The following is a 16230-nucleotide window of genomic DNA, read 5'->3' as shown; positions in this document are numbered from 1 at the left end:
ATTTCACTTTTGTTTTAATGCTCATTGCCAAAATAGTAGCATGCATCTATAGGCAGGTGCAGGACATGTGTTCATGCTGCTTCTCACACAAACAGATGATGTGCTCGTGTGCAAAGTTTCCTTACTTTTACTCTGAAAATCTTCCATTATAATATCAACCCTCCAAGGTGCAAACACACCTGGTTTCTAAAGGAAATGGGAGATGATGCTCATGATAAATTTCAGTGTCCATATTTAGTCCCTTTACAAGTTTTAAATTCTAATTTTGGCTCAACTAGAACAGGTTTACCTGCTGTAACTGTAAAACACTCTTTTCTCACTGATCTCTCCTGCAGCACCTTGACTTTCTCCGGTTAAACTAGTCAAAGTAGATTTGGACCTAAATGCATTTGGTGCCATGAGCTTTGATTATTAAAGCAGAGACCTCAGGTTCATGTCATCTATCAACTAGAATCCATCTTCTACTTCATTGCTGTGCGTCCATCTGTGATGATCCTCTTGCACATTTGATCTCTTTAACACTCTCAATTCAATCCAATTTTATTTGTATAGTGCAAGGGCGGATCCAGGGGCGGGGGGGGGCTACTGGCTCCAGCTAAATACTGATTGGCCACAGAAGTGCCTCTGCCTCATCAGTGTCGTTTTTTTAAACATTTTTAATGAACTATTCACATAGAAAATAAAAACATAAAATTGTGGTATTATTGTTACTAAGCTTTTTTGAAGAACACGATGTCCTTGAACAAGAAAGAATTTTCAAAAAATATAAAGTTTTCAGTGTGTCAAAGAGAAATTGTGCACCTTAAACCCTCAATCAGGAATTTTTCATGGATGTTTGACATATTTGTTGCCCCTCTGTGTAAGAAGTGGCCCCTTTACGGCCCCTGACTTAGAAAAAGAATAAACCTCTAGAACCTAACGCTACGTAAGTGGCCATCCACCTTGACCGGTTGGGGTGAGCAGAGAAAAACGGGGGAGAGAGAGAACACAGAGACCAGTAACAGTTGTGTAACCATCACATTTAAGCTCAATCCCACTGGTTGACTGAATGAAGCAAAACAATGGCGACACTTAATTTGCAGGACATGAAACGACACATGAGAAGAAGCAATATGTATCTTTATTATACGCTCTGTACATATTTTACAGTATTATACAGCAACAATACACGGTAATGCTACACAGTCAGGATTGCACGGTTTTTAGAGTTAGGCCACAGCGGTCGGGTACCATGGAGACGTTACGCTGAATGTACAGTGGGAACAGCAGTAATCTTTGGCTTCTTTGGGACAACAACACATGGGTATGGATGCAAAGCTCAGGCAAGACGGAGACACCTATGGTAAAACTAAATGACAGGAGGGAGGAGGAGTTCCAGCCCAGGAAAAAAGGATAATTCCTTCACGTGTGAGTGACTGGTGTGTCTCTGCTCAGGTGGCTACGGAACATGTCCTCACGTGTTGGTTCAGGAGATTGTTTCCCAAAACCCCTGCTGAGATAAGACTTGCTCAGCCCTGAATCCTGACAACCCGCCTATCCTCACGTACGCAGTGTGTGTCTCCGCATACACAAGTGATCTGCACACACACTGTACATCAGGAGAGACAACGGTGGTGTGAGCAAATCCTAATGCATCCTCTAATTGGCATCGTTTCTCTCAGTCTATTAATTTGTGGTCAAATTAAACTAGTGCTCATTTTGCTGTGGTTGTTTATAGAGGCCCCCCCCCCCTGCCACTTTCTCCCTCCTCTCCTGATAATACTGAATCATCTATTCTCCTCCCGCCAACATATGGCGTCGGCTGCCACAGCCTACAGAGCATCGGCACGGCAGAGAGAAGCCGAGAAGACGGGAGATTGGATGAAAGATAGATGCCGGTGAAAGGGAGGTAAGGAAAGAGAGAAAGAAAGAGGGAAGGGAAGTGACACGGGGAGAGGGGGAGCTGACAGAGAGATGGATGCAGGCGGGTCGTCGAGGTGAGGAGATGGTGTAATGATTAGATCGCGGATACCCTTGAGCCTTCCTCCCGTCCCTCCTGCGCACAGGGAGAAGAAAAAAAAAAAAGTGGGAGCTCACTCGGAGGGGATGAAGGCCTGCAGTTGTAAATGGCCTCACTGTCAGGGCTCATCTGGGCGGAGGAGGGAGTGCGGGAGTGGATTAGAAGAGCCTGCTCCACCTCGCCTGTTCTCCCAGGACGGCAGAGAGACGAGTGCTGGATCACATTTGTTCTCGCTGCCACTCTCTAAGACTTCCTGGAGACGTTCTACATCTAGAGTTTGACTGATCAGGGAGGTTTTAAGAAACAAAGAGTTCCTACTGATTCTGGAATATCAGCAGAGTCTTGATGAACATGATGAGTAGGTTCAAATCCAGATAAACGTGAGTTTTGTGTGATACTTTAAGGCGTTTTCTAACTCTACTACTCTGCTTCCATACACACTGTTCACCTCCTAATCAGATGATGTCATCTCCAAACTTCACCAAGTCCAGCGTGACTGCTTGGAGAGGAGGAGATGTGTTTAGGATGCCTCCATCTAGTGGTCACTTAACGACACTGTTGATGGAACCAAATAGGAAAAGTGAGACGATTCCAAAAAAACACATTACTGTGATCCTTCTCTTTTGACTGAGAGCAAAAAAATGTTTTGTCACATGTCATAAAGGGATGGAGTGGCAGGTCTGGCAGGGGGTTATTAATCATTTTCAAACATAATGGCTCCATTGAGTCAATGCAAAAGTTCTAACTGAGATTCAAAGAAATACATTTCTGTCCACTGGAGACATGTGACAGGAAGACGAATATGTGACGGGGGGGATGGAGATAAAAACGGGAGGATGGAGATGTGATGGAGGATGAAGACCTGCTGGGGGGAGGCTGACGTCTCTGAACTGAAACAGTGTCCTGAGAACTGTTTCTAGAGGCTCCCCCCCCTCACGTGATAATAAAAATCCAAAAGTTTCCCGTTTTTTTTAAAACATCATGCAGAGGGTGCTGGGGATGGAAATGTGGGAGGGATAAAAAGATGGGAAAAAATGTAAGATGGAAATATTCCCTGTTATATTGTTGTATCTCGTGAAACTACTTCCAATAAACAAAAATATAAATTAAAAGCTGAAAAAAAAAAAAAAAAAAAAAAAAAAAAAACATCATGCAGAGTTGTGTGAAAGTGCTTTAAGTCTGAGGTGAAAGGAGGGAAACGGGAAATGTAACCGAAGACAAACTTTTCTTTGACGTCAGATGACGACAGAAAGGAAATTTGGAGAGTAACTGCTGCCTCCTTAACAGAAATCACCAACCGTAATATGTACATATTTGAAACAAAGATGTGTAGTTTGTTATGCAATAAAAGAACCATAGCTGCACAGTGCCAGTTGCTCAGTCTCACCTCCAGATGTAATTTGATCACTGCTCTATATCCATGTCCTCCTCCGACTATATGTTTCTGCGTATTAACATTATAAGTGTATTGTGCAGCGTGTTTAAAGATATTCATTCCCTCAAATGTGGGAAAAGCCTCTTTTCGCTGTGGATTAAGGAGACGTGTGCCTTGTGTATATACCAGGGTGAAGCACAGAGGAGGGAGGCGAGATGGAAAAGGCGGAAAAAGGTTTCTGAAAACTGATTTCAGTTCTTTTGAGTTCAAGTGTTGAGACTGCACCTTTTGAAAATGCTATATTTTTCCTGTTAAAAGAAGTTCTCAACATTGCAGAGGCTCAGTTTCTGCCAAACTTGTGTTCTGCAGAGGAAAAGAATCATTCTGATGTTTGAAAAGTAGAAGTCTGGGTGCAGACGTACAGATTCCGTATCCAACATATCTGCACATGATGGAGCTGAAACAAAACTCAAGTCCTGCTGAAGAAGCAAAGACGGCAGCGAAGGAAAAAGATAAAAAAAGAAGTAGAGAGATTGGCTCTTCTCTTTTCCTTTGTTTTATGTTACCCGAGCAGGTGGCTTGTTCCCCGACACTAATGCCTCCACTAAGATAAACCCTCAGCGAACGTTCTCCTGTTGACAAAGCTGCCACCGATAAGAGCGGCGGATCGCTAACGGCCAAGACAACCGAGAACATGAGAGGCCGGGCTGCAGATAAAAAATGGAGGAGGTGGGAGGAGGAAAACAGCTAAAACAGCGATCAATTACTGGCAGTGTGCAGCCACGCTATCCGACTCCATCCCTCTGTTAAATCTCCTGTAAGTGTGTGTGTGTGTGTGTTGATGATGATGTGGAGGAGTGGGTGGTGTGGAATCTGGGTCGTCAAATCATCAATAACCACCTGCATTAATGGAATAAACACACAGGCAAAGTCAGAACTGACTGAGATCCATCCGAGAGAGAAAGGACAAAAATGTAAAGTGACAGTCAGTGCAACTCCGGTCAGTCTATTTCACATGGGGTGTGGGATGGATGGATGGATGAGTTGCATCTCAATGCTGACTTTACACAGTCTTTGCTACGACCGACTAGGTGAGCTGGGGGCTGGAGACGAAGAGGGTGAAGGGGGAATTATGGAGGGACGGATGAAGTCGGGGAGGGATGGGGGGGTGTCTGGCGAGGGCTTGTGTCCTGCTGACAGGCAAGCTGCTAGTTGATGGAGTCACTTAGCCTCGCCGAGTCGACCAGAGGCGATCGGGCCCATGTGCGCCCGTAGCGAGCTGCAGCCCTTCTCTCTCTCTCTCTCTCTCCCAGAGGCCTCTGGGATGGTTGCGGGCGGCAGAGCTGGAGGAGAGTAAAGCCGTGACACCTGGAGCAAGCAGCGCTGGAGACGCTCACTCTGTCTGTCACTGTTATGTGCTCAGTGCACTCACTCCACTGCCGACATTCTTCTTCTTCTTCTGTCTTACTTTTACTCCCACGGCAGACATTTCACTCCTCACTCTCCTCTACGTATGTGGATGGAAACCAGCCCACCTGAAGAGAGAGAGAGAGGGTGGGGGTGAGTCATTTTAAAGGCTTTCACTGAGCATCAGTTATAATTTATAGTGAACCCATTTCCAATTTTCCCTCAGATTCCCTTTACTTATTTTTAATCTAATGATTTCCTACATGTACCAGAATGCCTCTCCTTAAGAAACAAAAATAAAACCACATATTTTATGTTATCATGCATTACTTGTGACATATTCAATAATTCTAAGGATTTAACTATTAAGTATATAGACCATGTGAGGTTATTAAATAATAAAACAATATCAATGATTATCAAGACAATTTTCATTACTAGCCATATAACAAAAGTTTAACATATACCGATATAATACTAATTTAAGATTTATAAAATGTTTAGCTGTTTATTAAGTGTTTGTCATTCTCTGCTCAGAGAAAAGAAAAAAAGCTACAACATTTATTGGGGATGCAAAAATGTGTTTAATATAAATTTACTTATAAAATATATATATATTAATTATTTATCACTGATATGAACATTCAATAATGTTTTACCATATTGTCCTGTCCTATCAACTTAGCAATAATAAAAGACCTAATTGGGCAGCCAAGCTCAAAGGAAATCTGGACCTGAGACAGAAGTAAGACTTGAATAAAGCACGTCAGTCGAAATGCTAAGCTAAGCTAACCAGCTGCTGGCATCACCTTCTTTCTGAAATGTGAACCTGTTCTTTACTTTGTGTTCAAACAGAGTAAGACATGAATGAGCTAAAAATGTTTGGCAGTCATTTCTATTTAAGTTTTACACTTGAACATTTCAACAAAAAGGGCTGTTTAAATAATTATTGGAGGCAAATATCTTTTCACAGATTTACAATAGCATATTTAATCACCTTATTTAAAGATTCTAATCAATCTCCTTTCATTCGACCACTTATGGTGACAGACACTTGACAAGAACCTGCTATTTCATTCCATTAAGACGGCGGTATTACCCAATCGAAAACCCAGACTGAGCCGACTGTTTTTAAAGCCGTTCGTGCCAGTTGTTTTTTCCTGGTCGAAGGCGCTAAAGAGACACAAACAGCACTCCACCGCCTCTACACACAGCGTTTAGTTTCCTCCAGAGCCGCATCAACACACACATCAGCCTCAGTAAAAGAGAAAAGCCTCTTCATTTACCGCAGCTGTTCACAAAACACACTCAGACGCATTACTGAGGGCTGCAACACACACACACACAGACACACAAGCACACACACACACACACACACACAGGCTCTGAGTGGGAGTCAGAATACCTCCCTGCATTCAGAACCAGGATCATCTCAGAGCTGTTTGCCTGATTACAGAGCGCTCTCGGTATGGGATTGGAAAATGTTTGCATTTAAGTTGCAGCGGCAAGCGAACTCTTCCAAGTGAGGATGTGTGAAAAAACGAGTACCTGACAGAAAAAAAAAAAGTACTGACTAAATCTGAAATTGTCCCGTCCTGCTACCTGCAGCCAAAAGGAAATCATGACTATATAGACATAAACGAAGCATAAAACCACGTATATTCTTCTAAAAGGCTTTTTTAAAGTGGAGGAGTTGGAGGTCGTGTTTGCGTCCTCAGGCCGTCACTCACCCTGCTGTTGACCTCTCCTCGCCACCAACCGTTGGCTCCTGACTTGGTGTAGATCTTCACCACGTCGCCCTCCTGCAGCGAGAGCTCCCGGGTGTCACGCGAGCTGAAGTCGTAGCGAGCGATCGCCACGCCGATCACTTTGGGAGTGAACACTGGAGAGGGAGAAGGTGGGCGAACAAAGAGAAAGGAGAGTTAATGTTGTGCTTAAAAGACAATAAAGATAACTTTTAGCAGCAGCACTTTGGGACATAGACACAGATATGGAGATGGAATCTTGCTGATATACAATGAGTTTACGTTTATATACAAGGTTTAATTAAGACATTAAGATTCATTATGATTTGTCTGCTGTCATTCCCATTCCGTAAAATTCTCAAATAGGAGTCAGTAATTAAGTGAGTTGATATGCACGTCATTTACATATTAAAAGGATTGCACTACCTGATATATATTTATTTTAACAGTTCTGACCAAACTAATGTTAGCTTGCCCTCATTCTAAATTGCATGAGAGTAAAAATAATTATACGTATCTCCATTACATTTACCTGGTTTAAAACAATAGAAATTATGTTTAAGGAAATAATTTTTCTTGTGTGAGTGTTGAGACTCAACCTCGTTGGTTTATTCTGCAGGTGACTCGGCCTGCGCTAAGCTCACGGGTGGAAATAAAATGTCAGACCTCTGTGGGGACACAATATCTACTATAGAGGAGCTCTATATTTACGTCCATGTTTACTGTGACAGACAGATACACACATACACACCAAACTCACAAATGTCTCTGAAAGCATCTTTAACACACTGGCACCGACATTGAAAAAAGCGTACACACACATGCACAAACGCACATAGAGAACATGCATGAATAAAATAAACAGTCCCTACTCTCCACACGTGACGACATGTACATTAGTCACTATGCAAGAGGTGAGATGGTGTAATGGGAAGCTCGATGGCAGATGTGAAGGCAGAGATTCAGGCGCTGATGTGAGAGCACTGAGCTGCAGCCAGCATGCTAAGCAGCCTTCCACATGAGAGCCAGGAGGGAAAGAAATACAGTGACAGCGAGCAGGCAGAGAGAGAGAGAGAGAGAGAAGCGATACCTGTACCTGACCAGAAGGGAGCAGAGGAAGGAGGCACAAAGCTGTAGCCGGCAGGAGTTACAAAAGTGAGGCCGCAGAGCAATGGGGCTATGGCGAGGCAGGGAAGGCCGGGCAGGGGGCGGAGGGGTGCGAGAGTGGGGGGAGGCCGGGGGATGGTTGTGGGTGGCAGGAGAGAGAATCAAGAGAGAAGAAAATAAACAGGTTTAAAGAAAATCCCAGAAAGAACAGTCGCAGTTTGATAGAGAATAAGTGACGGCAGGAGGAGATCTAGGAGCAGCTCCTCCCATGATGTTCAGCGCTTAATTATTTTGTATTTACACCGAACAGCCCGATGTGAACACTGTGATTTGACATCAACATATTTAACTCATTAGGGATCAGATGTCTGGTTTAAAACTGGTTGTCAATACTGGAAATTCAACCTAAAGTGGTTCATACAGTCTAACTTGTATTATCTGTTGGTTTTCAAGCTATTTTACTGAGGACTGAAGTTCCTCCTCCAACCAGTGTTGTTTCAGTACATCATTTCCTGAGTAAGTTGTAACTCTCACAAGAACATGAGATCACCGTGACCTTTGACATTCTACAACCAAAATCCAATCAGTTCTTCTTTGAGTCCAAGTGAACATTTCATCCAACTTTAAACAAATCCCCAAGGTGTTCCTGAGAATCTGCATTCCTAAGACCAACAATATTATTTAGAAGGTCAGAGTGACCCTGACCTTTGACCTTGGACCACCATTATCTAATCAGTTTATCCTTGAGTTCAAGTGAACATATGTACCACATTTGACCTATTTCTCTCAAGTCATTTTTGAGATATCCTGTTCACAATGGTACAGATGGACAACCCAAAAACATAATGCCAATGGGTGGTGTAGAGGCATACAATGACCCTTGCAGGCATAGAGTGGGTTATATATCACAACATTTGACTAATTTACATATCTAAATCTTTAAAGAAAAGATCCTCGTGGATGCTGCTGAACAAATCCACACCAGCGCTCTGATTCAGGTGAAACATGCAGCGACGATACACATCGTTTCCAATTTGTCAACAGGATGTCTCCGTCATTAATGGGGGGCGACATCTTCACTTGTGTATTTAATTGGTGGGAACATGTAGTGTGCTCACAATTACTGCAGAGGGAATAAACGTCCGTTTGCATATTCACAAAGACAATCATCCAGCTGTAAGGCAGCCACGACTGATCGTCACGGTGTCAACGTGGCAGATTTCTCTACTTGAAACAGTAGCCGAGCCTTTAGGGTTACAAAGACAGCTTGAGAAATACCACACATCAAGTCAACGAGTGAATTTTTATTTTTATCCACCTTCCAGTATTTCTACCGGTAAAAGCGACAAGCATTGATTCTAGCAAAGTCTAGGAGTCAGCAGAGTTGGTGCCTTGCTCCTGTGAGCAGAACCTCTAACACTGACAGTATCAGTTCCTCAACCTTAATGGATAAATTAGTCTCCATTCCAGGATTTTGGAATGTCCAGTGTACAATATGGCACGAGTTCAGTCGTGGGACGATGCTGATGCTGGAGTACAGACAGACTTTACAGTATTCAATATAAGTCGACGGTGTAATAGATGCCAGAAAAGTTCAACTAAGGCAAACGGCGTAAATGGAAATGTGGCATAGGAATTAAAATGCTTGACTATAAAGTGTCTATGTGGACGATGGAGAAAAATCCACTAAATAGGCAAATGTAAGAAAGTCTTTCTTGCTGGAGACCCCAAAAAGACAAGGGGTGACCCAGTGGCAGAATGCATGGGCCGTTGACTGAATGCCTTTCTAAAGATGTCCTATCTGTATTCACCATTAAGAATATCCTAAGAAGACTGGCACTCAGAGAGCCCATTCCTCTGCCAAGGATCAACAGTCCCCTAATGAAATCTCATTTAAATTCACTCGGCCAAAATTTGTATTCTTATTCCAAATTTGTATTTGGATCGGCGTCAAATTGCAGACACTAATAATATCAGTCCCATTAAAATGTCTTATTTGTATTTCATTAAGATCCATGAATTATTAAAGGGAATCTCTCAATGTTAAGGAGAGTGCAAAACAAGTCCTGGATCCAGAACAAAATTCTCTCCTGACTGGTACTGCATAGAAATCCTTTCAGTTATTTTGTGTAATATCACCCACAAATAAAACAACTAATAAACACACAAACAGAGGAGAAAACAGACAAATTACCTTCAGCAAAGGAAGTAATGTGTGGGGTTAAAGACTATGCAATTATTAATAAAGTATAGTTTATTATAGCCAACAAACAGCACTTTAAATGTGAGTTTTAACCCATTCTCAGTCCAGCAGCCCATTCACAAGTTCCTGAACCCGCCCCTGCACACGGACCTATATTTCAGCCAGCGGGAATAGAAAATCTAATCCCCACAAAGGCAGATAAATGCCCCGAACTTTGTGAAAAATGTGCCGCTCCCAACAATGCTGCTGGCAAGTTAACAGGCCGGGGTTATTGATATGCTGTACGGGGGTGCGGGGCTCCAGCGGTTTTTAAAATGAATTCTAATCAGCGCACTGAGAGACAGCTCAGCAACCCCTAATGGTGTCTAGGTATGAGCAACATGAAGAGGGATCGCCCTCCACTTCAAACAGCCACCAAAACACCAGCTGCATTTTACATGCTTCATTCTTTGCTAAATCTGATTTGTGAACCGCACCAGAATACACAATGTGAGCTGGTAATACAGGAGGAGAACGCACACACGTACACACCCATTGTTAAATGACACGTGTTTTGAGGTGAGGCTGCTCCGCGGACACATAGACATTTGTATTTGGGGTTATTGTAGCTGTTGTATCGGTTAAACACGATCCGTCTAAACAGCTTTCACCTTCTACAGAACGAACAACAAAAGCCTAAACATTAATTAGCAGTCTTCCAGCAGTGCTCGAGGAGCACAGAAATCAAAACAAAACATTCTTTTCGAGAGAGAGAGAAAACCAAGTCTGCCCAGCGGGAGGAGGCTGCCCACAGGACAGCGGAGCACACCGGAACAAAACCGATTTGGATCTCAGCCGCGTCGCCTCGTGTTGTGAGGCAGAGTTTGAACAACGGGCCTCCTCCACAACAAGCACACATCTCTGTACAATCTGTTCACTCCTCTCCCAACAGGAATGTGATTGTCAGCAAGCCAGGACCTTTTTTTCCCTCCCTTCTCTTACACACAGTGGCACACAAGGTTCAAATGAAACCCCATTTTCCCACTGATTGTCGTAACTCAAAGACTTTCCATTAAGCGACTGATGGGCAGCGCTGCTTCGCTTGGCTCCCACACCGGCTTTAATACCTTCTTTTTTTCTCCTGGCGTTACTTGAAACATTCAGCGTGTGTGGCGAGCAGCACTTTCTGCTTCACTCTGGCAGGTGGTAAACAATCAAATGTTTGTTTTTTTTAAGCTGTTCCCACGTGACATTATCAGCAGAGCCACTAAAACAAAGGAGGAGAGTGATTTAATACAAAGCAGATTCAAGCTTTCATCACAAACTGCCCGGTTTGACAATAGTCTGCAGTTTGATCTGTTGCTCCATCGTTTTTCGTCTCTTTAAAGTCTCATTTCAAAGTTACACATCCCACACCTGTTCACCACCACGTCACTGGACGCGGTGTTTCAGTCCCGGTGAACATCATGTCCAACAGCTGAATGCTGAGAGGAACCAGGTGAGCTGCAGGAGCGAAATACAAAAAGTGCAGAGAGAAGAAGGAGCAACAGCTGCACAGATAAATAACCATCGGTGCACCGCAGCTACAAGGACTCGCAAAAAGTTGTGCCGCTCCGACAGTGTTGTTGGCAACAGCTGCTTGGCTTCAGGTTTGTACGCTAGTTCTCACACAGGGTAAAAAAAAAACCACCACAACAAAGTTCTCCAACAACTTTGTGCTGCATTGTCGCTGAAGATGTTTCTCGAAAGTGTAGAAGGATGTTTGTGGTGAGATGAGCTGACAACTGATGGAATTCTGCTTCTGAGCTTCTGTTTTTAATATTAATGACACTCACATGTTATTGAAACAATAAAGTTGTTATTTAGAGACAATTATAAAAAGTTAAATAACAGACTAATAAAACACTTGGAATTTTAATCCTCATACTAAATGTATTTTGATTTAAATATTTATCACGTGAGATTAACGAATACACATAATTTGCTGTGCAATCCTCCAGGTACGATATACAAGTCAGATTACAAACTGTCTTGACTCATTTAAGGTTCCATCATAAAATGTCGCTCCCCTGAAACTCGGATCAATCAGATCCTTATTCAGCAGCGTCCAGAGAGAGTTATCAAATGTAATAACACGCTTAGTGGATTCCTCCAACCTCCGTTTGACAGGCGCGTCTAAAACAATTAATATCTGAGGAGTCTGAACCGTTCTTAACAACAGATATGGAGGCAGCTCCTTTATGGCTGTGAAGACGCTCCCTAGAGAGTCACGGCGGAGAGAGAGAGTCGGGAGGGACGACGGGTAAGAAAACAGAGGAGGCAGCGTCTGGAGTGAAGAGAGGATGGGGACAGAACAGGTTAGAGGTTGAGAGGAGCGTTATTGATCAGCTGATGCGTTAGAAGTCTGAGGCCTGGGATGTCCTGGGTAGAGCAAATAACCAATAAGTCATCACTCAATAGGACTTTACCAATAACCACTTAATTATTTAAGCAGAAATGCAAAATATGTGTTGTTTGTAGCTTCTCTAATGTGAAGCTTTTCTTTATAAAACTTCACGCTACTGGGTTTGGGGCATTTTTCACATTTTTTTGTGAAAAATGTGAGAAAAATAAAGTGAGAAAAATAAAGATTTTCATGGCCAAATGACAGAAATTGGAACCCACTGACATTTTCTGGTACACTAAGCCAATGGATCACTTTCAGCTTTTATTAAAAGATTGTTTTTTCTGCTCAGAACTGCTTTTAATCCTTTGTCAATGTCTCTTACATTGCTGGCTGTTGCATTTAGAACCCTTCCTGGATAAAAGGTGTCTGGGGCGGTGGATTGTTTCTATTTTTAAAAACACTTCAGGTCTACTCACTGTTGCCACCCGACCGGTTGATGCAGTGCACGGCAGCGTTCTCCGCTTCCAGGAAAGGAAACTGCAGCGTGGTGTCCAGACTCCTAAACCCTTCTCTCAGGGAGTGGTGTTTGTAGTATTCGATCAGCTCCTGGACACAAACACACAGGCACTTATTTTAATTTGTGTTCAACAGATGTTACATTTGTCCTGAAAACAGAATAGTAATGAATTTTTTTTCAGCTCTTTCTTCAAAACTGATTACTTATTATGCCAAAGCACCTGTTGCTGCAGGTACTACTATGTATTAACAATCATGGAGCACATTACAAGATTTTATGAAAGCTTATTATACGTTTTAGTTAATTTTTAACATTAACAGAGCCTTTGAAAATGTTTTCTGACTCTAAAAAATACATTTCAAACTACAGTGTTATAAAAATCCTGTATTGACAAACATTGGTCATCAAATATTATCCTCGAAAACATGTTTTCTAGCCAATCTGAGATACAGAAAATACAGTCCTGGCACAAATAAGACTGGCGAACCTTTCCAATATGCAGTGGACTTATCTGTAATGCTCGAGCCCTCGGGCCAGTATAAACACATCTCTAATCATGGCTATTTTTGTGCACACAGCTAAAATAAAATTCAGGTTTTGACACTTCATTAAGTGAACCCGATGATTTATTTATGAACTGCAGTGGTGGAAGTTGAAAAAAAACAGAAGAAAACAGGAGGGGAAAAAAACTCACTAATATGCTCCTGAACTTCTTGTTCTCTGCGATGTAGAAGCAGCCCTCCTTGGTCAGGATCTTTATGTGCTTCACGTCGTTGTTGTACCTGCGAAAAACCATTGAATAAGTTATGAGTGTAATTTCCTTCTCTGATCACCGCCATCGATCGGTTGGCCCGGCCCCCTGGCTGCGCGGCGGTTGGTGTAATGCATGGAGTCCCAAAGGTTTGTGACACGTGAATGATGGGTTGTCAGCAGAAATGGGCCCGAGTGTATAACCCCCCACTCCCCCTATCCCACCCCTCACCAACTGAGCTCCCATACTTGTGTTTGCATTAGCAGGGTGGCTGATTGGACTAGAGGAATAAAAGCTGTCGTAGAGGTGTGCAGATGCAGAAATCTAGTCTGTCATTCACTGCTCATCAGTAATTGTTTGATTGGCTGTGCCGACTGCACTGGTCAGCTGGTTCCTGGTCTGTTATTATGTGACTGAGTCTTTAATTTTTTTATGTAATTATGGCCCGAGCACTGACAGGCACTGACAAACATGAGGCCCTATTGTAAGGTTTTTTTTTTTTGTTTTTTTTTTTCAGGCAAATGAATTGGCTTTTTGAGGACTTTAACATGCTCAAATTCTTACCAAAATTTGCAAAAAGTTAAAAAGTGGTGACAATTTATGTATTCTGGAGGAATTTTCATTATCAATTGATTCTGATAGTTCCTTTTATCACTTCATTGTGACCTGAGGATAATTAGACACTGATCCTAATTGCAGCTGACCTGACCTGACCTGACCTGAACTGACAAACAGGGGGCAGCATAACACACAATCGATTACTAAGAAGATGCATTCATAAAGAGCAGGTATATCACTTCTCCCTCTCCAGGCTCTAACCCACCCAGTTGTTTTGAATATGTTAGGACATCCAGCCTGATCCTGGTTCTGGTCCTGGGTCAGGTCTTGTTTATTTGGAGCAGAGCTGGAATAGCATTTTGTAGGACATGTTGACTAGATTGTGTTTTCTATGAACACAATGAGGAAATGTTATGTATTGCGTCTCAGATATGTTGATCATAACAGACGACACGTTTGTTTTTTCAATAGAACCTCTGACGTTTCACTACAATCTTCATTTAGAGTTACTCCAGCCTTATTAAGATAACAAGCTGAGTTCCTTCTGCAAAAAGGTTATGTTGGGCCTTAGCGAAGGTATGTGTTATCTGACTGCCATTCTGTATTTCATTTAAACCAGAGAGATTTTGCACTGGAGTGTTTCTGAATCAGGAAAGCAGAATTTAAAAGACCTTTAAACAAGCTCCTGTTTCCAGTCTTTATGTTATGCTAAGCCAACGGTATCTTTTGGCAAGGCAGCAAATGCACATATTTTTTTAAACTCTTACAGTTTTACATGTACAGGTCTCACTGGTGATGTGACAGTATTGAAAGTAAACTAGTTTGAAGATTTCAGGATTTATAGAGTGTTTTGTTTTTCAGACTCTCTCCTGCGTGTGGTCAGAGCTGCACAGGAAGCTGCCTCCACTTTGCACAGAACCGTAGTCGCTTGGCTTTTTGAACACAATCCTCAAAGGTCCTCTGCCTGCTCTGCTCTGCCGAGCGAAGCAGGCAAAGTGTGAGAGGACATTTCTCTTTGTGAGAAATACTTTTTGAATGTTGTTCCCAGAGCTACAAAGGCTTCCTCTCTACTCAGCTTCTCCCTTTCATGGGGCAGTTTTTAAAACTATAAAGGCACTCTTCCTTTCTGTGAGGGGGAAAATAAAGGGCGCCAAAAGAATAAAATGAAGTTTAAAAGAGTGTTTGTATCGGTCAGTGAAGTCCACTTTCTCCTTAAGGAGGGGAAGTGTTTCAGCTCAGAGACTAATCTGGTTTCCTTTCCCTGTCTGTATGTGCACCTTTGCCATTCATCTTGACTACAGAGAAGTTTTGGTGAAAATATACAATTTGTTAGTTCCTCATTCTAAAGATTCAAATGCCTGTATGCTTCTGAGGTCCGGCCATAATGAATACAGTTACATGGGTCTCCACTGAGGCCTTGCTCCATGACAGGCATCTTGGTTTGGTCAGTGTCTCAAAAATCACTGTGGGTAACCACAGAGTCAGAGGAAAGATTAGAAAAAAGGAACAATAACTGGCTCATTCAATGATTGTCATATATCTGGGAGTAATATCTGGTAAATACCGTTGATTTTTGTTGAAGGCACGAGACAGAAAAAGGAAGAAGGAAGAACAATAAAATTTGATGACAGTCAATAGCTGAACCTGAATACATTCATACTTTAACAACGACAAGACAATACAACCTGTTAGTCTTCATAAAACTATGTCATCAAATTGTCCAGACATGTTTTGTTTCTACACAGACCATTTAGAATGTTGAGACTCTTGATTATCTGGTGTTGACATATTTAGTGTTTAGGGAAAATCATTGTTTACAGAGTCTGCTCAAAGATCACCTGTATTATGCATGACAACACAAGTTAAAGATGACACATTGCACTCATATTCAGGTTCATAATTACTCCATATACTGTTAATTGCTGCAGGCCCTCTTTTCAGCCACTGAAACACTTGGTTTTAGCTCCTGACTCATCAAGGCCCACCTCTCCTGTTAAAGCCCAGTCGGCTCTGATTGGCCAGCTAGCACTCTATGTTGTGATTGGTTAAAGGCCTCCAACGAGGGAGAAATGTTGACCTTCGCTCTAACTTTAAATGGCTTTGTAACGGGACGCGCCAGACAAACTGCGAAGCATGTGTTAAACAAATGTGGGGAATTGTGATGTCACATGACAGTATGATGATGCAGTATCATCATACTGTC

The 16230-nt window shown here is 42.4% G+C and overlaps 1 protein-coding gene across 1 annotated transcript in view; it reads right to left on the bottom strand.

The window, feature by feature from the left end:
- Window positions 1-1102: 1102 nt before the first annotated feature.
- The window catches only part of LOC133026943 (guanine nucleotide exchange factor VAV3-like), an 89640-nt gene continuing 74512 nt past the window's right edge, over window positions 1103-16230 (bottom strand). Inside the window, exons 24-27 of the mRNA XM_061093944.1 lie at window positions 13413-13500; window positions 12678-12807; window positions 6512-6663; window positions 1103-4909 (exon numbers count right to left, since the gene is read on the bottom strand). Of these exons, the coding sequence (XP_060949927.1) occupies window positions 4865-4909; window positions 6512-6663; window positions 12678-12807; window positions 13413-13500 (415 nt within the window). The 3' untranslated portion in view covers window positions 1103-4864. The remainder of the gene's footprint in view (window positions 4910-6511; window positions 6664-12677; window positions 12808-13412; window positions 13501-16230) is intronic.

This window comes from Limanda limanda, chromosome 20 (assembly GCF_963576545.1).
Source record: "Limanda limanda chromosome 20, fLimLim1.1, whole genome shotgun sequence".
In the NCBI taxonomy this organism is placed as follows: Eukaryota; Metazoa; Chordata; class Actinopteri; order Pleuronectiformes; family Pleuronectidae; genus Limanda; species Limanda limanda.
Note: the sequence above shows the minus strand (reverse complement) of the source record. Positions and strands in the feature narration are given on the sequence as shown.